Source organism: Psittacula echo (genome assembly GCF_963264785.1).
Source record: "Psittacula echo genome assembly, chromosome: 2".
NCBI classification, from domain to species: Eukaryota; Metazoa; Chordata; class Aves; order Psittaciformes; family Psittacidae; genus Psittacula; species Psittacula echo.
Window position 1 is genome coordinate 35,587,011 of NC_137737.1, and position 23,181 is coordinate 35,610,191.

General features: G+C 38.2%; 1 protein-coding gene across 3 annotated transcripts in view; it reads right to left on the minus strand.

Moving 5' to 3' along the window:
* Positions 1-3,204: 3,204 nt before the first annotated feature.
* ANKIB1 (ankyrin repeat and IBR domain containing 1) overlaps positions 3,205-23,181 on the minus strand; it is a 95,845-nt gene continuing 75,868 nt past the window's right edge. For 2 of the 3 annotated variants that reach the window (XM_080611792.1, XM_080611791.1), the window contains 11 exons: positions 19,809-19,897; positions 18,699-18,829; positions 15,495-15,629; positions 14,250-14,336; positions 14,064-14,130; positions 13,516-13,661; positions 12,519-12,697; positions 11,910-11,961; positions 8,487-8,598; positions 6,703-6,836; positions 3,205-6,359 (listed from right to left, as the gene is read on the minus strand). In XM_080611792.1, the coding sequence (XP_080467918.1) occupies positions 5,607-6,359; positions 6,703-6,836; positions 8,487-8,598; positions 11,910-11,961; positions 12,519-12,697; positions 13,516-13,661; positions 14,064-14,130; positions 14,250-14,336; positions 15,495-15,629; positions 18,699-18,829; positions 19,809-19,897 (1,885 nt within the window). In that variant the 3' untranslated portion in view covers positions 3,205-5,606. The remainder of the gene's footprint in view (positions 6,360-6,702; positions 6,837-8,486; positions 8,599-11,909; positions 11,962-12,518; positions 12,698-13,515; positions 13,662-14,063; positions 14,131-14,249; positions 14,337-15,494; positions 15,630-18,698; positions 18,830-19,808; positions 19,898-23,181) is intronic. The other variant, XM_080611793.1, reaches the window with a different exon arrangement.

The following is a 23,181-nucleotide window of genomic DNA, read 5'->3' on the forward strand; positions in this document are numbered from 1 at the left end:
AAAAGAACTGTCGTGGTTTAAGCCCCGGCTGTAAATTAGAACCACGCAGTCTACTTCCCCCCCCCCACTCCCCAGAGGGATGGGGAGGAGAATCGAAAGAATGTAACTCCCACGGGTTGAGATAAGAACAGTCCAGTAACTCAGGTATAACACAAATCACTACTGCCGCCACCAATAACAACAATGATAAGAGAAATAACAAGGGAAGAAAATATGATACCGCTCGCCGGAAAAGAGCCCGACCGAAAAGAGGACGTGCCCTTCCGGGTAGCTCCCAGTTACATCCCCGGGCATGACGTGCTGTGGTATGGAATACCTCTTTGGCTAGTTTGGGTCAGGCGTCCTGTCCCTGCTTCCTCCTGGCCCCTCCTCCTCCCTGGCAGAGCATGAGACTCACAAAGTCTTTGGTCAGTCTAAACATCACTGTTATCAGCTTTGTTCCGAGGCTGAAAGTCAAAAACACAGTGCTGCAACAGCTACTAAAAAGGAGAAAAACTGACTGCTACTGCTGAACCCAGGACACTTGGTTTTTTTAACAGTAGCTACAAATAGGTTATGTCCTATTGGAACCATAGTCTTCAGTATATCTAATTTAAATGTCTAACACAATTTCAGAGAAGAGCTATATAGTAGCAAAAAGTGCAAAAGTCCATAAAGACTGGCTCTATTCAAGGGGAAGTTACTTCATCTAAATATCTTACATATCTCTTTGTATAATGAATAGACATTATAGCTATCATAAAGGCCTACATCCTAAAGTTTCTTTCTGTGCCATGTATATTGTGCTCACTTTGTACAAATAGAGTAAATGTGGTCTTAGATCACTAAAGAAACTACTGGTATCTTCTGCCTTCCAGGACAGAATTAATCTAAACCAACACAGTATGGGATTGGATGGCTAAATTATAGCCAAGCAGAATTCAGATTGCTGTGCTCCGTAACATTGTCTCTATGTGCTTCAAAACTGTTATTTGAAGTAGTGTCTGCTGCTGAATTATATATAAAGACATCATGGTCAGGAGGGCCTCCAAGTCCAGATGCCTGACCAGAAATTTCAAGTACTGTTTTCAAAATATGTTTTGTTTGTTGTTTTTGTTCTTAAATTGCAGAATGTGAAGTTTTCTACTATAACATGTACAAATTCCAGTATTCTTTACAATTGTTTTAGTGAATCTTGGCTGGCTAATTAACATGACATTGCTGTTTGTTTGCATCCCTAAAGGTGATGATGTTGGCTACATGGACTGCCATGCTAAAAAAAGTAGAAACTGCCTGTGGCCTCTGCAGAGTAAAAATGCTGGTGTCCCAGTAAGACCTATTTTCAAGTAGATCATGATAAATAAAATTGATCTGATAATTAGAGCATAAGTTACAGGGGCCAAAACATAACTGATGAATAATTTGCATAGTTATACTCACTGTTGCTCACAGGAAACCCCCTGCGTTCATAAACTGATAAATACTCCTTGAAACTATTTATGTAAAGGTAAATAATTCTTATGTAATGAACAATTCTTATGTAAAACCCCAAGATTAAATTCCCCATCTCTTTTCTGGTGTCTTGTGGAAAAGATACTTCTGCTTGGATGAAAATATTACTATAATCTGAATCCTGAAGATGATGTATTTGCAGTACTGAACATCTATCTAGATATATTCAATACTTTCTTGCTTGTATTCCATTTATCTGGATATTCACACAAATGATCTAAAAGGAAAAAAAACCTCAAACATATGCAAAACACCTTCTCAAGTTTGTATTTCACTGCAGAAAGGATTTCTGTAAAGGTCAAGAGCAGCATAATTTTAAAAGAACACCATCCTGTTAACAATTAACTTTAACCTTTTGTTGGTGAGATGTAACATTAAGTGTCTATGAAGAGCTGAGGAAAAAAGGGCTTTGCAGTTAAGATAGAAAACATGATTTTTATTCCATTATTCTATTTTCAGTATTTTTTATGAACAACTTAAATTGTTTTATGTTGTTATATATTTGGAGAACAGTATAAATTCTTTACTTGCCTATTTTTGAAGTGGAATGGCAGTATACCATTGCAGAAAGCCAAGCTTTGTCCTCATACAAAGACTGACAGCAAACACAGCTTTATGCAACATTTGCAGGGGATCCATCTCCTCCTTTTGATGCACATCTTGTGCTTTACTCTTCAGTTAGAAGGATGAGATGGTTAAAATTACACTCAGTTTTGCATCACATCTACATCTTGCCACTTTCTGTATCTGTCACCTACGGAAGAGTAGTAAGGACAATAATGAATGTACTGTCTAATTCTGAGTAGACTGTCTAGACAATTTTTGGTAAAGAAACTACCTATCATTACACCCATGGTTGGCTTCCGTTCTTAGAGCCTCTTGAGTGGGATGCCTTGTGCATGCTGGGAGAGGGGCAGAAAAGGAGGTGACGGCAATGGTGAGATTTGCCCTGATAAACAGATCTCTGAAACTGGGCTGCGATGGTGTCCAATTTTGAAGCGTGCTGTCGTGATTTTAAACACCTCAGAACCTATGTTTTAAACTTCTCTATTAGTATGTTTTAGCTGCTATAAACCCAAAAATCTCTCTTGTGATACTCACGATCTTAGTAGTCTTTGCTGACTGCAGCATATGCAGTGATACCACAGCAGCAGGTGATGGAAAGTGCCTTGCAGTGACTAATCCAACTTCATACATTAGCTTTCAGAAGCTCTCCCCCATCTTGGCATGCTTGTTGGAGAAAGCTAATTAAATTACTGTAGCAATTAACAGAATAGTTTAGTGCCTGTTAATGTAACCTGGAATTTCCTGGTAACAAAAAAGGAGCCTGGATATTAAGTGGCACTTAAGTAACACTAATTAACAGGATCTTCCCGAAAAATGAGCCCCCCCCCCTTTAGCACCGTTTGTAGTGACAAGGCATTACTCTTCACAAAAAACAAGTACACAATATTCCTGTAGCAATTAAGACAAAATTGTCTATTTTAGATTTTGTTTTAGAAGCTTAACAAATATAGGTACCTTATATTTACAAGTCAAAACATTCAACTTACTATGTGGTCCCCAGCTACTCTGGCACAGGACTGAACATACCCTAGTAATGTCTGTCATCAGTCTTAATCTGCTACAGTAAGTCTAAGATGTAATGAGACAGAACAGAATTAGTTTAAGTAATAAATGTTTAATCAAAGAATTTTACATATTATTAACAGCATTCATTTGGCCAAACATCTACATGGTTGTAGTATCCTACTTGTATATAAAGTGGGAATGTATCAAGTATAGACTATGAAAGTGCAAATAACAATTCAAGGTTAGAGTAATTTTTTACATTATAAAATTAACAGGTTTACAAAATAGTCTTGCCAAACTTTATTTCTGAATTGTAAAGTCAATGACTATGGTGTTAAAATAAGTACCAAGAAAATACAAATTTAATAGGCTAATTTCATGCTCATACGAGTAACACGGAAACAATGGATATACTGCACAACCTAACCAAATTACAAAAAACCAGAACCCACAGACTTCACAATCTTCACAGAAAGCATTCTTACGTATCTTACTGTAACTTTGCAAGACATCTCAATGCAATACACGATCTTCTTGTGAGAATCTTTCTGTTCAGAAATTACAATTCAAGGAAGCTATGTGAGTTAAACAACTTTCAGACCAATTCATGATGATCGTTCACCAAGAATTGTTTTAGTTGAAGGATTTTATATCATAGAACAATTTAAAATAGGTATTTTTCAAAGATGTCCAAAGGATTATTATTATTTCAGGAACAGGGCAGCTAGAGGAAAAGTTGAAGTTATTTGAGACTATTCTATTTCATTCTCTCTAAAGATGCTTGCAAAATGAACAAGATTTTTATGGGGTAAGGGTAAAATACTCTTATTTAATTTTTTACTAATACAAACCTTGCAACTTCAAGGTTCAAAAGCTGGATTGGCATGAATTAGTTACCAAAACACTCACTTGAACTCACAGTAATCAATACATAAACTTTGCTATTATGACACTTGCCTATACACACTCAGTAGTAATAAACTTTTATATCATATCAACAAATCTCCGGTAACAGTTAAGCAAAACTTAAAATGGAGTGTATGTAATTTGCTCATGTTATGACAAGTTTTGATTATATGTAATTAAAACAGCCATTTGAACAACTTACTCTAGTTGTAATTACATACTGTACCATTGTATCTCACTAACTGTAGATTGATGCTTTTAAGCAAATCTAAACCAGTATTTTTTATTTTTTTCACGGTACAACACCTAGGAAAAGGGGTTTTGTGTTTGCTTTTTTATTTTTTATTTTTATTTTTTTACACTAAACAGTAATCACACAGCAAATGAGTATTGTGCAATAGAACAAATACCTAGCAGTGTTTTGTTTATGCAAAAACACTGACTGAACATTTAGTTATTTACTGTAAAGGCAAGGCCATGGGTGGTTTTATGGAGGTCTTTGCAATTAATAGCATAGTTACTCCAGAACAGACACTGAATTTGAATTACTTGTTTAACTGTGGCAACTATCCAGTTGGGTTAGGCAAAGGCACCGTAACATGTTGAGCAGAATGTGTTATTTGAACTTTACTTGTGGGACTGGCTGATATATGAAAATTCTGTATTCCTACATTTTTATAAAATGTTATCATTAAAAGTAATTGCACTATTAGTGCATAGAATGCTTTGTAGAATTATGAAAAGAAAGAACTATGATTGCACTTCCATTAAAGTGTCTCTTAAAATACAGCATAGCTGTGGCTAACTCACTGTATTTTAATATTTAAAATAACTGTTTAACAGCAGCATTAGGTTTTATTAACTTAAAGATACAGGCTACATTTAATTAAATGCAGTCACCATGGCAACACATGCCAGTTTAATTTAGAGAAGCAATGCTACCCAGTGGTTTCTTTCACTGCTAAGAATTGTGGGATTAGTTTGATAGAGTAACACTGCGCTGTTTTGTTAGGCTACTGCCAGCTAACTATTCACAGTTTGGCACATTTGGACTGTAAATAGACATGAAAAAATCTTTGATTTTAGTGGGAAAGAATATCCCCTAAAACTTGTTCCTGGAGCAGTACTAAGGAGAAGCATTAAATACCTCCGTTCACACTGCTAACAAAAATGAAAAATGACTAAAGAAAAGTTACAGAAAACAAAAACAAAATGCAAACAAACTGCTAAATGTTATTTTGGTGAAAGAATGAGTTCTAAAAAATGGAATAAACTATTTCTTAGGAAAACCAACCAAAATAATCAGTGTAAGCCTTTAATCCATACTTTCAAGTTAAGGATCATCAACCTAAGGCTAAACAGATGCTGCATTGTATTAGGAATGTGGAGTACAACCTACTTATTCCTTCCTCTTGAGAGCAAAAAGGCAAGTACTACTTAACTGAATGCAAAGGATATTCCTTGAAAGGTTCACATTATTATGAAGAACTACAATTCAAGAGAACTCCTAAATATCTGATGTTACGTCAGTGGTTACAGCTGAGCTGTAATTATGTGGATCAAAGCCTCCATAATGCTTACTCCACATACTGTACCATCTGTCACTGCCATCCATTTACTCCAGATTTAGTTTTTATTCATACCAGATGCACATGTTCAATCCATTCACTTGAGGTTTGAGGAGTCTGACTTGAAGCATCTCCTGAAGCATCCAGCGTGCTTGTTACCTCCCTGTTACTAACACCACTTTGTGATACCATTTCACCTGGAATAATGTTTTCTTCAGAAGTGCTTTCCTCTGTTTGGGTTCCTCTGCCTTCATTTTTGAGTGCATCCTCAAATAGTGCATGCTCCTCCTGAGGCTCCAGCCTTGTGTCTGTAAGATTTGGTTGACCTGCTGACCCATCTTCAGTACTGGGTTGCTGTGAATCCTCATCTGCTTCAGTACTTGTTGAGGGGATCAGAGCAATACTCTGTGGGTTCATGTCATGAAACCAGGCCATAATATTTCCAAGTAGATTTTCACTGGTATTGGGATCTTGACTGCTGGAATCAGCATCACTGGATGTTGAGTATAATCCACTTCTTATGTCACTGCAAGGGTGTGAGTGAAGACGATCAGCTGAAAAGGGATCATTGCCTGCCCCTAGTCTCATCAGGCTGTCACCAAGTTCTAACAGCTCAGAGCTGCTCAAAGCGCCTCTTGGATTATCTATACTTATGGGAGCAGAGTCCAATCTTGTAGGCAAAGAGGTACCTATTGCTCCTAAAGATGCCTCATTATTTAGGAAGTCTCTAGTTTCTTCATCTATGGCCAAGCCAGATTCTTGTAATGACAACTGAATAGCTAGCAGAATGTTTGGGTCATCTTCATCCAAAGAACTCAGAGCCTGTGGAAATACACAAGGTTGCTTTCAGAATAAAACTTTCATCTTGTTACATATTCTGGATGAAAAGTAATTTGGGCTCAAATCTCAAATTCATTCATTATTCCTACATGTCATTTATCAGAATCAATTTTTACTGACACAGCTGACAACATAATTTAAAAGGTGACTTACATTAGAGATTGGCTAGCATTTCTTACCAGTGTGAATGTGTCATTTGTTGTCCTAGATTCTCCCTTTCTCACTGAAGAATTAAGACAATTTGCAGAGACAAAATGACACAGAAAAGCAGACCAGAGGAAGGCAAGCAAAGCAGAGAGAATGGAAAAGAGATTAGGGGAGATACCTGAAGAGAATCCTGGTTTTCAGAGCGACTGACAGGGGTATAGTCATGAAGCGAAGAGCTGTGAAGAATACCCATAGAAGCTGAACTCACCATGGAGGTGCCATGTCTTCTACTACTGCCACCTTCCTGAGTGTCTGTTTGGGCAATTGAAACAAAAACGGTTGAAGAACCAGTGAGGAAGCTTTCCCCACTATCACTTACTGGCAGAATCTCTTCCTTCCTTTTGGATTACCTCTGTCTAATTTTACTCCTTCATTCACTCAGAATGATATAATTCAAAACACTCCTTCCACATCGACTCTCACACAGTGGTAAAACCCCAGTCTCACTGTTTAAGGAGTGACTGCCTGGCTCGTTTGTGCTTTTCTGCTCTCAGTGCCCTTCTTTTTGTCTCTGAAAGGATGGAGTATGCTATCAGGAGCATACGCCTGTTGGCAGGAGGGGCAAAGTGCTTTTAAGGCACATAGATGATTTAGGGAAAGTTCTGAAAAATACTGCACATGGACAAAATATAGGATGCATTTACTGATGGATTACAAACAACATTTGCCCATTTCTCTATTATTTCAAAGACAACAACTCAGCTGTAATGTTAACGTTACATTTACCATAACATTGCAGCACAAGTGAGAGTCATTAGTATAGTGTAACCTCAGCAATTACTGACATTGCTGTTTTCTTAAAACAACCAACAAAAAGACATAAAGTAAAATGCTGTTTACAGAAAAACTGCCCTGTAATAAAAATCAATGTAACTCTTTTACTTTGGAAAATGGAATTTTCCATTTCAAAACTTAAAATGAACCAAAGTGAGACAAACTAATTCTCTTTTGTGTGCTTTAACAGTATGTCCTGGTCATCACTGCAATATGCAAGTGTTCAGTCAAATTCCAGTCCTCAAACTAACAAGATGGGTTTGCATTTTACTTGTAATAGGGAAGGCCCGAAGCTCACCAAAATTCTTTTTACTGTTTCTAAAATAAAGAATGTGTTTATTTCTCCTCAGCAGAGAATTTCTCCTTTTGTTTTCAAAGGACAAGCTACGTATAGGACTTAAGTTCATGAGATACAGCAATCAGAGTTTGTGCAGCATGCCTTAGAGACCGAGCACACAACTGGCAGCTCTGAAGAAACAGTGTCATAGTATGATTTGGATTTGAGCCATTTTTGTACCTTTGCAAAGGTCCTGGCAGAACGGAGACAGCCCAGACAGCCAAGTTACAGTGACCTTAAGGGACTGCACTACCAGCCATAGCACTGCTTAGAAGAGCATATGCTGGAAGTCACAGCCCATGCCAACTTGTTTCCTGGCTGTCTTTGCCAATACAGGATTTTCTGAGCAGGGTTTCTGGAATACAGCCTTGTGACTATCTTCCAGCAGGCCTGTAGCAGGGGAATCCTCTTCTATCCACCCTCTGCTTTATGCACAACCGGTCCTTCTAATTGGCATGAAGGAGCAGGTACATAGATAAGACTGTCATATGAAGCATATGCCCTTCAGAATTTCTTCAGAAAAGCAAACCTGCTCTAAACAGCTGAGGAATTATTAGTGGGAAGATCAATGCCTTTCTTTTTAAAAAGAGAAGCAGCCACAATGAAGTCAGCAACACTTCTAAGATCACATACAAAAAAGCAAAAATAAGCCTTTATGTTGTATCCTGGAAAATACAGCGATGTATCTAAAGCTTCTTTAAAGTGTATCCACAGAAGAATGAACACTGTGGTCACTACTAGCAATTTCTGAAGCAGGAAGAAGAAAGGAACAGGCCCAGGCAGGAACATACCTAGTGTACTCTCACTGGGGTCATCAGGATCTGGAGTATTACTCAGCAGACTGTGCATGTCTCCACGTCGACGCTGTCTGTGCCTCCTCCGATACTGAAATTCAGCATATTCCTGCATAAACCAAAGGTTACAAAATACAGGGCAGCATGCAGTAATATTTTTCTGATGTAATAAGCACCACATTTTTATGAAAAATGTGTGATTTTATATGTTTATTATAAAATCACCTGTTTTCAGAAAAATAAATTGCAAGTTGTATCATGCAATGTCTAACAGAAATAATAACTAAAAAAAACCCCACAAGGTAATCCTAAATATATAAAAAAATGAACTAGCAAAGAAAAATACTTGACATATTACCAACATATTAATACTTGCAATCCCCCTTCTTAAAGAATTACAAGGACACATTTTTTGTTTTGATGCCAAATTTCATATACATACACATCAACACGATTTTTCATATATACAGAGCTAGTGATTTTAGAACATAAGAACAATTAATCTGAATTGAACCAACAGATTATTTTAGAGTCCCTGTTGCCAGCAACTACCAGCAGAAAATAATCTTTGGAAGACTACAGAAAGCTGGCCGACATACACTGGGACTTGTTATACTTTTCCCAGCCTCCAGGACACTGTGTCTCAGGAACTTCTTAAGCCACAGCTGATACACCTCTACTGAACAGTCTTGGATGGATTTTTATTCCAGGAATTACAAATCTCTATTTTTGTCTAATTTGAGCTGCTAATGAGCATTACCATACAGATTTGAACTCCTGCAGCCTGGAATTTCTTATGTAGTATGTATTTACCCAAGATAGTTTATGTAACATTTATGGGAAAGACTCATTTTTGACCACATCAAGCTAGTATCCCAAGGATTAATTATCTTAATACTTGGAAATAAATGTTTTGATTTCCATACCTTTCTTAATACTAAGAGACTAATTTCCAGATATGTTTTAAGGTCAGTACAGCCGACAATGACCCTGACTGTGTAGGTAAGATCTTTCATTTCAGTTTTTACACAAGGCAATAAAAACATACACACAGGTATTAGCTCTTCTCTTCAGAAGATAATACTGCTATTTATTTCCCTGAGCCCCAAGTTGGAAAAGACCTCATTTGGCCAAATGAATTTAGAAAGATAACATTACAATTAGCTTTCTTTTCTTATATTAACTTTTCATCCTGGAATATCTCAACATCTAAAGTGTGTAAAACTTACAGAGTGTCATTTCTCTTACCCAGTGACCTCATGGCAGAGAGGTTGGAACTAGATGATCTCTAACATCCCTTCCAACTCTAACCATTTTACGATTCTATGATGGCATGTTGTCTTTCCACGAACTCTTTCAGATGAAACCCTTATCCATAATGACATATGCAAGCCAAAACAAGTCACAAAATCATCAGTGTGGGCAGATTTTGATCTGAGATGATCCACGAAAATTGTAAGAACATAAAAATCATAGAATCATGGAATGGTTTGGGTTGGAAGGGACCTTAAAGATCATTCAGTTCCACTCCCGCTGCCATGGGCAGGGACACCTTCCACTGGACCAGGTTGCTCTAAGTAGCTGTCTGTACTTGACCAGACAAAAGGTCCATTTACCCCACTATTGTCTTCAACAGTGGTTAGTAGTATTGCTTGTTAGCCTATGGAACAGTGTAAAAAAATAGGGCAAACATGAAGTGATTCTTATCTAAAATATTCTTCCAGCTTCTATGGGAGCTCAGAGATTCTCTAAAAGGAAGGCTGTGGTCCAAACAAGAGAAAATCAAAACCTGATATGGAACAGTATAACTAAATTATTTAAACAATATGTAATTACATCACTATGAATCAGCCAAGGAATAATGGGAAGCGATCACTGAACAGAAGATTTATTAATTGTATCAGATCTTATCTCTTATCTGTTTGCAAAAAAATCCTAGATTTTCCCAATAGCCATTTCACTTTTGGTGACTTTTTAACCTTTAGAAAGACATCTTAATCAGTACTGATAAAAAATTACTTCTGATTACTTGGAACAATTTTATATATGTGAGCAAAAGAAGTTTTAGTCTTTTTGGGTAGGAACATTATGGTTTCACACACTGGTCTGCTACAAGCAGTGTTCCTCACTAAACCCAGTGAGAATCTGGTTTCTGTAATAATCTGGTATACTCAGTCATTCTCAATAAAAAATTTTGTAGTTAAATTCACTAAAATAAACACAGATGACCGTTATTAATTCTAGACAATTCCTTTAGCATAGGCGGTTGCAAGTATTTTTGATAGCTACATAGCAAAGAAACCAACTTGCATCATACAGTGCCACATTTATGCAAATCATAAAAACTCATAAGCAATCATCTAAGCACGACTGCAATGGCACTCACTGCTAAACAGCTCATCAACATATTTATCAGCTTTTTCTCACAACCAGTTCCACTGATGACACAGTAACATCACAATGAGTTTGGTATTATCAAATGTGGAATTATTTCAAAAGAAAGGACTAAAGGAACTAGACAGGAGAAGCAAGCTGATTTTTTGTAGAGAAGCAAACTATCTTCTCAGCAGTGTGATGCTCACCAGCAACAATAGCAAAGGAAATATATAGAAGTCTGTGGAGTTTTCCAGGAGGCTTTAAAATGAAAACAGCAGGTTTTCTTTTATAAAGAAAACACTTCTTTTATAAAGAAAACGGCACCAAGGAAATGCTGAAATGAAGTTTCTTTCCTAACTGAAGGCTTTAATCAACATTCTCAAAATATTAAATAAAAGTTAAGATGATAAAGGAAGCCTCTTATATTTTTGTGCAGTCTTGAAAATTATTCACTCTTTTCCCACATATAGATAGTGGAATATTGATTTTTAAAATTATAATTTTCATTCTTGGTTGAGTAGCAGAAGTTCATCTCATCTGAGTATGCAATTTCCATCCTGCTTCAATACATACACCCCAAAAGAAACATTTCAAATACTTAACAATATTTAAGTGTATGCCTGTATGTTTATCTTGGATTGTGACAGAAAGATGGAAATTTCTTAGACTTCTTGTCAAATTTTGCTGAACTGATGTTGCATTCAAAAGTAATCTACACAGTTTCATATATTTATTACTTTAAGGTTCCCCAGCACATAGACACCAATTTACATACAATTTTAAAACTGGTTATGCGCTTGGAAAATGATGAAAGCAACATAGTTTGTCTAACGCCACCTTAAATTAACTGTATCATATAGAGTCACTGCACGGTTAGCTACGAATATATTTCCTTCTGTTGTGAAATAAATAAAAATGGTGAGCTTAGACCAATTTGAAATGCTTTGAACAAAAATAAGGCAGCACTTCATGCAGATTGCAATCATACCTGTGTTTCTAGAATAGGCAGAACTAAGATAAAGAAATTAAAAAGAAATAGTTTACCTCTGGGGATGCAAATCCTAAATATTCCCAATCCCATGTTCCACCAGCAAAGCTATAAAATTAGGAGATACAAAGTTTAGAAGCAGAACAAGTATGAAAATCCTCCAGAGCTTCAAAACCTATCAATATCTAAAAACCAGTGCAACTGTAACTCTCTAAACTTAACAAGTCTTTTGCTTTAATTCCTACCTCACAACACATTTAGAAAGCCATACAATTAAACTGTTGACTCTTCCAGAACTGCCTGATTTTTTTAGCAAATATGCATAGATTTTTAAAGCATACTAGGTATTTAGTGCCAATCTTGAAGGAAAAAAAGTGAAATGGAAGCCATGACATCAAATCATCAAATCATTTATGTATCACAGATGGGAAAGCAATTCAGGTTGCAACATACAGACATGTATTCTCAAATACATGTTTCCTCAGTGAAAAGCTGTAATTACACTAGGATCAGATGTCCAAGAAAATATCACTATTTGGTGACTTACAACCACTGTGCTTATCAGCTCCACATCACCTCTCTGTCAAAGAATGATGGTAGATTCTCTCACTTTGGCACCTACCAAAGCAACTTGTTTGATGTGCACAGCACTTTGTCTGGATTACCTGCGCCTGGGTGCTTCTGGTGAGTCTGCAGGAGCCACACCACGGGCCACAGAGGCCAGGAACTCTTGTCGCTTTTGCTGCACAAGACAAGCTGCACGGATGATTTTATGGCGAGGAGTCCGCAGGTAAGGCCTGTTCACTTTCTGTGCAAGGTCTTCAGTGACCATTTCTAAGTCTGTCTGCAATAGTTAATAAATACAGGATAAAATAGTTTTACAGTGAAATATGAATCAGGCAGAGCTCTACACCATAAATACTGAGCAGAATGAGAACCATTTTCCTGAAAATACCATTTGAAATACCAACATACCCTGAAACACCTGACCTCTAGCCTAGTCTTTTACCAACCTAAATGTTGCCCTTCAGCTTGCAGCTGGGCTTCTCTGGGAAAGGAAAGGGGGAAGGAGGAAGGAGAACAGAGGGAGAAGAAAAAAGGGGCAGAACAGGGAAAAGGAGAAGGAGAGGGAGGGGGGGAGAGAGAGAAAAAAAGAAGGAGAGGGAGAGGGAAACAAAAGGAAAAGAAAGAGAAAAGGAAAAGAAAGGGAAAAGGAAAAGCTAAAGGAGAAAGGCTAAAGGAAAGGCTAAGGGAAAGGAGGCAGCAGCTCCTGTTGCCTATGCCACTGCTACGCAGGTAGTCCCCCAGTTTTGCCCCCAACCACCTGTCAGACACATTAGTAGGGAAAGACAGGGAAGAGGAGCTAGAGAAGATGAAGACTGAAGCTAAAATGTTACCCTCAGAAAGATTATTTTCTTTCTTTCCCCTTCCACCAGTCCTTACTCCTTTGCTTTTGCAGCAAAGTTTTTTTTCATTCATTCTAAAACTGAACTACAAGCTACTTTGTCATGGAATAATCAAAATGTGCTAGTTCTCCAAACTTGGTTACAAATACAGACAGGTATATCTGTTTTACACCACAAAAATGGCAAAACCACACTGATTAACTAATATTACAAAAAAAGAGGAACATTAGAAAAGCAAAATATATGCATGTATTACCTGCATAAGTTCAAATATTTCTTTCTTTGTGCTTTTAGGCTCCAAAAAGAATCCATATGGATAAGAACACTTAAGAATGCGGCGAGTTTTTAAAAGCTCTTGCACTGCATCTTCAATGAATGTGGTATCGGGACAGCCTCCCTCAGCTGTAAGATGAAACAAGCATTATGAAAATACTTTCCTGATGACGTCAGCATTCTTTTAGCGTAAGAGTTTTCTCCAAAGTAAATTTATGTGCACATCAGTTAAATATTTGGCAAGTGAACAGAAGCAGGTTCACAATGACTAAACAGTGCTCTTACTAAAAGAAGTCAGTGCAGAGTATTGCCTTTTCCCTTACTAATGTTACTTTCTCCTTGAGAATTCGGAATAGGTAAGATTTACTGTACACTTAGCTTTCTACCCTGCTTATGAATTCTAGCACTGGAGTACAGAAGGGATCACATCACACAGCAGACTGACGTAAGCTCTACCCAAAAGTAAAGACTTAGCCATAACAAAGCTGATTTTATTTCAAAGCAAATTCATAGATCACAGCAAATACTTACTTCCACTGAGAGCTCTACTCAACTGCTCCATCTTTTCTTTGGCTGTTTTCAGAAGGCGCTGTTCTAACTAAGAAAAAAAAAAAAAAAATATATATAATAACATAATTATTTTTGGATTAAAATAAAAACAAAATCTGTTTCTATCAAAACAGAAACAAAAATTTGTAAAAATGGCTAGACCCACACCTGGTAGCTAAGTTCATGGTTCTTAAATCTTGTGTAATAGTGCATAAACCTATCAAGCTCTTGAAATCTTCTATGCTTCTTTTCAGCCTGGAAAAAGATGGGGAAACAAAAGAAACCAAAATAAATCTTATGACTTAATTCAGCAATCACCAGTAGATACAATTACATAACCAACTGTTTCTATTCCCTCTCTATATAAAGTATATATAGTTTCCTGGGCTCCATCAAAAGGAGTGTGACCAGCAGGTTGAAGGAGGTGATCCTGCCCCTCTACTCTGCTCTAGGGAGACCTCACTTGGAGTATTGTGTGCAGTTCTGGTGTCCTCAACATGAAAAGGACATGGAGCTGTTGGAACAAGTCCAGAGGAGGGCCACGAGGATGATCAGGGGACTGGAGCACCTCCTGTATGAAGACAGGCTGAGAAAGTTGGGGCTGTTCAGCCTGGAGAAGAGAAGGCTGCGTGGAGACCTCATAGCGGCCTTCCAGCATCTGAAGGGGGCCTACAAGGATGCTGGGGATGGACTCTTCATCAGGGACTGTAGTGATAGGACAAGGGGTAATGGGTTCAAACAGGGGAAGTTTAGATTGGATATAAGGAGGAAGTTCTTTACTGTGAGGGTGGTGAGGCACTGGAATGGGTTGCCCAGGGAAGCTGTGAATGCTCCATCCTTGGCAGTGTTCAAGGTCAGGTTGGACAGAGCCTTGAGTGACATGGTTTAGTGTGAGGTGTCCCTGCCCTAGTGTGAGGGGGGGTTGGAACTAGATGATCTTAATATGATTTTATGATTCTACTGCAAACAATGCTGACAAATGCCATGTAAGTAAAGAGACAAATGTAATTTTTAAATTCACAAGTTTGTAGATACTGTAGCCAGAGTTGATATGCTGTGTGTGCATGCTATTTAAAGATACTTTCCAAGAGCCAAAATTAATGCATATCTTCTGTAGTGCACAGCAGCTAATTACAGTACTAGCATACCCATTTCACAAAAGAAAACCATGACACAGAGAAGTAAAATGAATCAAGTCAAGTCACCGGTGGTTGTTACCAAAGCCCAAAAGCAGAACCAAATTCTATGTTTCTAGCCACAAATAAGCAGTGTTTTCTTTCTGTCTCTTTGATATATTTAAGGTTGTATTTTCCTATATAGAGCTTGGGTTTGGAAGAATTTTGATGAAACTTCTCCTAAACAGAAAATTGCAGCCTTAGGGCTATTTTTCAAACACACACGTTCATTTGTTACCTCTACTGTCATCTCTTTGGACTGTTCCTCCACATGTTGAATAACCTCATAGCGAGTGCATCTGTAGTAGCCTCCAGTGGAAGAGCTGTGCTTCTTCCATTCTTCTAAGCATATCCAGCAAAAGTCGTATTTGCACTTCAGAAAAAAAAAAGGAAAAAAAAAAAAAGTTGATACATTACAGATTTACAGTTATTCATCATTATTCCCCCAGGAACAACTGAATTAACACCATTCTGAGTGTGCTTATGGTCAAACAAAGTTTCTGAGGAGCTTCCTTCCTATTTTACCTACTACAGAAGATTTGGGTTATCAAATCACATCAATCATAATTTTTGTTCCTTGGATCACAAGACTGTGTTGGATCTACATGTTCATTTTCAAGTGGATAAAATAATCAAATTATAAATACAGCTGATATTTATCATTTGGCCTGGTTTTGTTATCATTTTCAAAAAAAGATAGTCCCATTTTTTTAAGCAACACAGAAACTGCTCATGAGAATTAATGTTACTTTTTCTCCTAATATCACTTAAAAAATACGATTACTAGTGTTTTTGTCATGTGGCGTTCCTGATGCAAACAGTAAAATAGTAAAATATTTTAAAATAATAATATAAATTATTAAAAAATAAAATAACTTAAAAATACTAAAATATTAGTAACAAATACTAAAGCAACAGAGAAGAAACCAGAACATAAGCTTTGAAGAGTGATTACTCCAAGGTCAGCCTTTTCTGCACTGACTGAGTAGAGTTTTCAAAACAGGTAACACCGTACAAGGAGATCTGACTTATCCAGGCTTCTCTGCATCAGAGAAGATCAAACTGTATTAAATACTCTCAACTCAGTACGGAGCTCTCAGCTACTTTATTTCAAAATATTTGGAAACTATTTACGGATGGACAGGCAAAAGACTTCCTCTTGGTAAATTGTGTTTATTTCATCTGTTTTACAGATAAGCAAAGAAAATCCTGAAAAAGGCAAGCAAAAATTTACGTTAATTAATATGAAACCATTAATATTTGTTTCACAAGCAACAGAACTAATAAAGCTGAACTTCATAATAATTTATATGTATATGCTTCTACTGCACTAATCTCACCTCTTCCAAATTATCTCACTCAATGACCACTCTATGATGAATATGTATCTTCTAATCTCTCACATCTCCCAATGCCTCCTCAAAAGCCCAAGATCCAAAGTTCCCAGACCCTCCTCCAATACCTCAGTTTCATTAAACTTTCAAAACCACATCGCTTATTTCTACACATCTCCCAAACCGTAGCTCTGTTTTATGTCCCTTTATGATCACTTAGCCATGCAGCATCACTGCCCAGGTTTAACAAAGTGCATCTGCTGCCCAGCCACTGTCTCAGCTATGCAGAAGAGGTAACTGCTGAGTAGGTATTTCAGCCTCTCTCTTCGTGGCAGTACAAATTAAGTCTCTGCACCGTACAGCTACCAAGTTCCATGAAACTTGCAGCAATTTAATATCCATGAACCCCATCCTGTTCCTTCATATCTGATTCAAAGTACTCAGAAGGTTAAAAAATATTACAGGCTGGGGAGACAGCAGGACTATCTAAACCTCGTCCCCTTAGAAACTGGCTCATAAAACAGGAAAATGTCTACTTAGTACAGAAATGTGATTGTATGAGTAAAGAATATCCTCCTCTACATCAAGAGTGGTGTAGATGAGGCTACAACATGCTACCTGCTAAGAGGCAGTTGTAGAGTTCACCGTGTAGTAGGCTTGAGCAGATCTTACTGCAGCAAATGCAGAACCTTCGTCACAGGCTGTTACTTCAGTGAAGGAAAAGAAGCAAGGTGACCACTATACCTTGTATCTGAGCCCTGCAATGTGCTTGAGGATACACTTCCTTTCCTTTCCCACTAGGCTGAGGGGAGGCAGCTTCTCTTTGCAGAGCTTTCTCCACCACAAAAGGAATCTCACTGCTTTAAGGACACTTGGAGCTGTTCATAAACTACAGCATTGAAGAATAAAAGAGAACTGTGGTTGTCAGCTGGTGCCTTAGACTGGCGCTGAATTCAATTATCTACATTCAACAGTGTTTAATGGCCAATGTGTTCTCCAGCCTGAAGCCATACTTTCTTCCACTGAGATGAGCTAAGTGGCAAAAGCTGCAATGAAAATACCTTTTACAGTTTTTAGCACTATAGAATTTAGGAGCTCTTTTCAAAATCATGTAAGGAAAAAACCCCAAACTAACACAAACCCCATAAAACTTGGCATAAACAAAAGTGAAGGAGAATCTGTTCTCTGCTGCAACAGACAAAACCAAAGAAATGACACTAAAAAAAGCCCCAATCTTCATATCACAGAAAGGAGAGAATATGTGACGAGAATATAAAGAAAATGGGATTTGCATAGCAATGGAAAGAGACTAACCTCTCCAGAAAAATTACTTTCTAAGTCTCTTAGCTTTTCATCGGCAGCCAACTATGTCAAGTGTGTGCATCTTTCTTATTTTTAATGATGCTCCTCAAAGAGGTATTAGCTGTAGTTATAGAAGATACTTCTGACATAAAGAGATGGTATTCTAACATGCTGCTTTTAACTAATTTGAGAGAAAATGCTTTCTCAAATGATACTGAACTCATGGCAAAAAGTATTTTTTCTATTTTAGTAGCATAGTGCAAACTCATGACTAATTTTTTGGCTTCTGTCACCAGTAAGTTTCTTTTGAAATTACTCTTTGCTGTCTTCTCTTTCCTGCGATTAATTCCTTTTTGCAGTTTTCCATTTAAACTTCTCTGTTTCGCTGTTATGTTAGAGAAACAATGCAAAAGAAAAATGTAGTAAGGCAAAACCTTCATTAGAGCTTATCATTCCTTAAAACGTTTTATCTTCTGCCAACTAAAAATGTTCTTTCTACATCATTAATGATGATTAACCTATCAATTATTTCAATTTCCTTAAGTTCCAAGCTGTATTGCCAATATTTCTTAGTGTTTATGAATTTCGATCATTACAGTGTTTACCTGCCAGCCAGCCAGATTTCACTAAATATTAAACATTTTCTAAATACATGTAATCTGCCATTTGCAAATGATCTAATTCTTCCAGCAGGTTCCACCAGATCTCAGGCATGATTTCTGCACACCTGTGCTCTTAAAACATATACATGACATATGTAACCTGAATTATGTTTCACAACAAATTACATGAAGGGTCTTTCTTACCTTTGCACATTGCATGTGGTTGCAGCCCTCATTCTTCTGAATTGGAGATTTGCAGTTGGCGCATGGTTTGGAGTTCGTTAGTAACCACAGGCAGTTGGCAGCATCTTCATAAGCTTCACTCACTCCCACAACTTTATGAGGGTGACAGGAGGATATGGAGCATGCAAAAGCAGAGAAGTCGAAATTGTACTTGTGTAATCTTTTGTGAAAATCAGATTAGGATCTGTTTCTTGACAGAATATTGTAATTCTTCACTGTATATATTTCTCACAAATATACACATTTTCTCATTTATAAATATCATATATAAAATTACTACACATATAATTCATACATATTTCTACATATATATTTCTATATAAATTTGTATGGTATTTGTAATATATAAATGAGCAAATACTGTATGAGTAAAATTGGCATGGTTTGACATGGTACATTTTCCATCTTTATAACATTTTCTATGCTTTCCAGAATATTTATAATGCATTATGCAAAGGCTCTGAACTGCGATAATCAAGTTGTTTTTTGCTTGAATTATTGTCAATCTGTCATTTTTTTAGTTAATGTTGACCAACAAAATCTGTCGTGCGTAAACCCAACCTTTATTAGTTTTTCTTCAGTAAACATTATTTATCATTAAGCCATCCCCCACAATTGCCTTGCAATTCACCCTCAACCTTACTATTATTATCACCTGTTGGTCTGAATTAAAGCACACAAACAACTGCAATGAACACAACACAAAGTGCAGACTGGGCTAGAAGATTTTAAATTTGTCCAGGACAAATAAAGTTATGTTCAGGAATAAATCAATTAATTAATGAAACAAAGCTGTAAGAGGAAGGGAAAGAATTTTATATGCCATGACTGAACCATATGCGGATTTATGGGGAGGAATGGTTTATGAAGAAGTCCACCACAGGCTGCCCAATATGCAGCTGAAGTATGAAGCAGCCCCTCATTGAACGATTTAATTTTCTTCCCCTTTACCCTATTTTTCAACCAATGTAGAGTTTTTACTTAATGGAACTAAAAAATTCCTCTAAACCCAAAAGATAACAACAGCAAAAAAATTACACCACCCTTCCCAAGCCCTGGCATGGTTCTTACGTTCTTCTGGTTTCATTTCAGATATCTTCTGTAGCCAGTCCTTCCAGGTTTGGCAGTCACAAGGTTCATGTGCTTCACCGAGACACTCCCTGAAAATGAAGGTGTATAAACGATTACTTATTTAGAGATTAAAAATTAAAGTTAAAATTGGTTCAAGCTAAAAAACTTCAAAACTTTTCAAGACACACTCAAAATTTAATTAAGTCAGGAAGATAAAAAGCCATCCAATTAACATTATTCTAAAATGCTCTTAGACTACTTGCTCACAAGCAGAGATGACCACTATTAACAATGACGCGAGACACGAAAGGAAAAGAGCTTTTAAAAATCACAATCTGAAATAAATCAGCTGGTTTGCACTTCGTTGGAGTTACACCTGGATACTAGTTTAGTGCCACAGAATGTGCTTGTGTAGTTCCTGTGACACAGGTAAGCCAGAATAAAGAGATTATCCAAAAGTAGTAGGTAGCTCGCTATAGCTGAAATGCGTTTTATGTAGAATTACTTGCATCTATTCAGTTGTAATAATTAATCTTTAAGTAGATTTGAGCTTTCAATCTAGAACAAGATCCAAACCCTTCAACACCAACTTTAAGTATTTGTGGATGTTTACTCTTTCCACCAGAGTATCCTAAATGGGGGCTTTAACTTTGTTACATGGATATAGTGGAGAAATGAGTCCCTTGAGTTTCTTTTGAAGCTACCACTAGCTTTCAGGATGGCAATCACTACAAGCCAGTGGCAGATACATGCTTTCCCGATGGTGCTTTGGTGTAGATGTGCCAATATGGACTCCAAATTAGTAACAATTCCCTTTTTTACTGGAACAGCAGCAAATAGCCTCAGACATCTGTCACATCAAACAAAATTCAGAGGGAGTACATTTCAGATGGGCACCAACTGCACCAGAACATAACACAAGTTTTCTGCAGATCCACTTATGAACTGCTTTCTGCAGTGACTGCAGCAATACTCTTCTGATCCCTCTTAAGCAGGAACAAAGGAAAGGTCATGGCAATCATTTTCAACTGTTTTCCCACTAGCCAGTCTGCTATCAAACAAGCTTAAATTCACTACACAAGGATCCCTGTTTGGAGATACTTCAGATCTGTAGCTAGGAAAGACTGTACTGGAATGAATGAGTTTGTAGGGCAATCTCAGCTGTGGTGAAAAACTGATACCTTCCACTTCTGTGGGGCAGCAGTACACGTAAATCATTTGCTTCAAGAGAGCCAAGACTTCTATGAAAATTTTGCTCCCAGAAAGGACTGAAACTAGCAAAAATTAACTTAAAAACCTTAGTTTTAAGTTAAAAGCTGATTAGTTAATCTATTACTGGGGGGAAGGTTGTAGTTTTTATGTTTTCAAATTTGTAAATCTATTTTTAATAAAGTGCTATCACATATATATCTCATGTATCTCTATCTCTACATCGATCTATATGATAGTCATGACAGAGACTATCATAGAAGAACAACTTCTCATGGAAGTTCTTTCCTCAGCCCACCCCAAAACAAGGATTTTTATATTGGGATGTCATTTTACCAGAATAAGAGCATTGATCCTATTGCTCATAAATCTTTATGAAACAAAGCTGTAATTTGGATATACTCACTGATGACAGCACTGAATGAAGGGAACTAACACAAAACAGCTGTGACACTTAACACCTTTAGCCTCCCTGACTGTGTTCCTCAGTACTGATCAAGAGGACTCTGTGGATGAAGTGTTCTATAGACGGACAGGAACAGCCTCACGCTAGCAGGCCCTAGTTCTCATGGGGGACTTCAACCCCAGATGGATGGTACGGATGGTACGGCCTGGCACAAACAACCCAGGAGGTTCCTCCATTGCGTGGAAGACACCTTCTTTCTGCAAGTAACAGAGGAGCCAACAAGGAGAGGTGCCATGCTTGACCTCGTGCTCACCAACAGGGAAGGGCTCGTTGGAAATCTGACACTCCAGGGCAGCCTTGGTTGCAGCGATCACGAAATGGTCGAATTTGAGATCCAAATGAAGTTGCTAAGCCCCTGGCCATCATATCTGAAAAATCATGGCAGTTGGATGAAGTTTCCGACGACTGGAAAAAGGGAAATATAACCCCCATTTTCAAGAACGGGAAAATGGATGATCCGGGGAATTACAGACCAGTCAGTCTCACCTCTGTGCCTGGCAAAATCTTGGACCAGATTCTCCTGGAAGAAATGCTAAGGCACATGAAAAACAAGGAGGTGGTTGGTGACAGCCAGCATGGCTTCACTAAGGGGAAATCCTGCCTGACCAATTTGGTGGCCTTCTATGATGGGGCTACAAAACTGATGGGACAGGGGCAGAGCAGTTGACGTCATCTATCTGGACTTGTGAAAAGCGTCTGACACTGTCCCACACGACATCCTTGTCTCTAAATTGGAGAGACATCAATTTGATGGGTGGATGACTTGGTGGATAAAGAACTGGATGGCCGCTGGATGGCCACACACAAAGAGTTGTGGTCAATGGCTTAATGTCCAGTTGGAGACCAGTAACAAGTGGTGTCCCTCAGGGATCAGTGTTGGGACCGGTCTTGTTGTTGGTAACATGGACAGTGGGACTGAGTGTGCCCTCAGCAAGTTTGCCGATGACACCAAGCTGTGTGGTTCAGTTGATACCCTGGAGGGAAGGGATGCCATCCAGAGGGACCTTGACATGCTTGTGAGGCGGGCTGATACCAACCTGATGAAGTTTAACCATGCCAAGTGCAAGGTCCTACACCTGGGTCAGAGCAATCCCAGGCACGGCTACAGGTTGGGCAGAGAAGAGATTCAGAGCAGCCCTGTGGAGAAGAACCTGGGGGTGCTGGTCAATGAGAAAACGAACATGAGCTGGCTTCAGTGTGCGCTTGCAGCCCAGAAAGCCAACTGTATCCTGGGCTGCATCAAAAGGAGCGTGACCAGCAGGTCGAAGGAGGTGATCCTGCCCCTCCACTCTGCTCTCGTGAGACCTCACTTGGAGTATTGTGTGCAGTTCTGGTGTCCTCAACATGAAAAGGACATGGAGCTGTTGGAACAAGCCCAGAGGAGGACCACGAGGATGATCAGGGGACTGGAGCACCTCCCGTATGAAGACAGGCTGAGAGGCTGGGGCTGTTCAGCCTGGAGAAGAGAAGGCTGCGTGGAGACCTCATAGCAGCCTTCCAGTATCTGAAGGGGGCCTACAAGGATGCTGGGGAGGGACTCTTCATTAGGGACTGTAGTGATAGGACAAAGGGGTAATGGGTTAAAACTTACACAGAGGAAGTTTAGACTGGATATAAGGAAGAAGTTCTTTACTGTGAGGGTGGTGAGGTGCTGGAACGGACTGCCCATGGAAGTTGTGAATGCTCCATTTCTGGCGG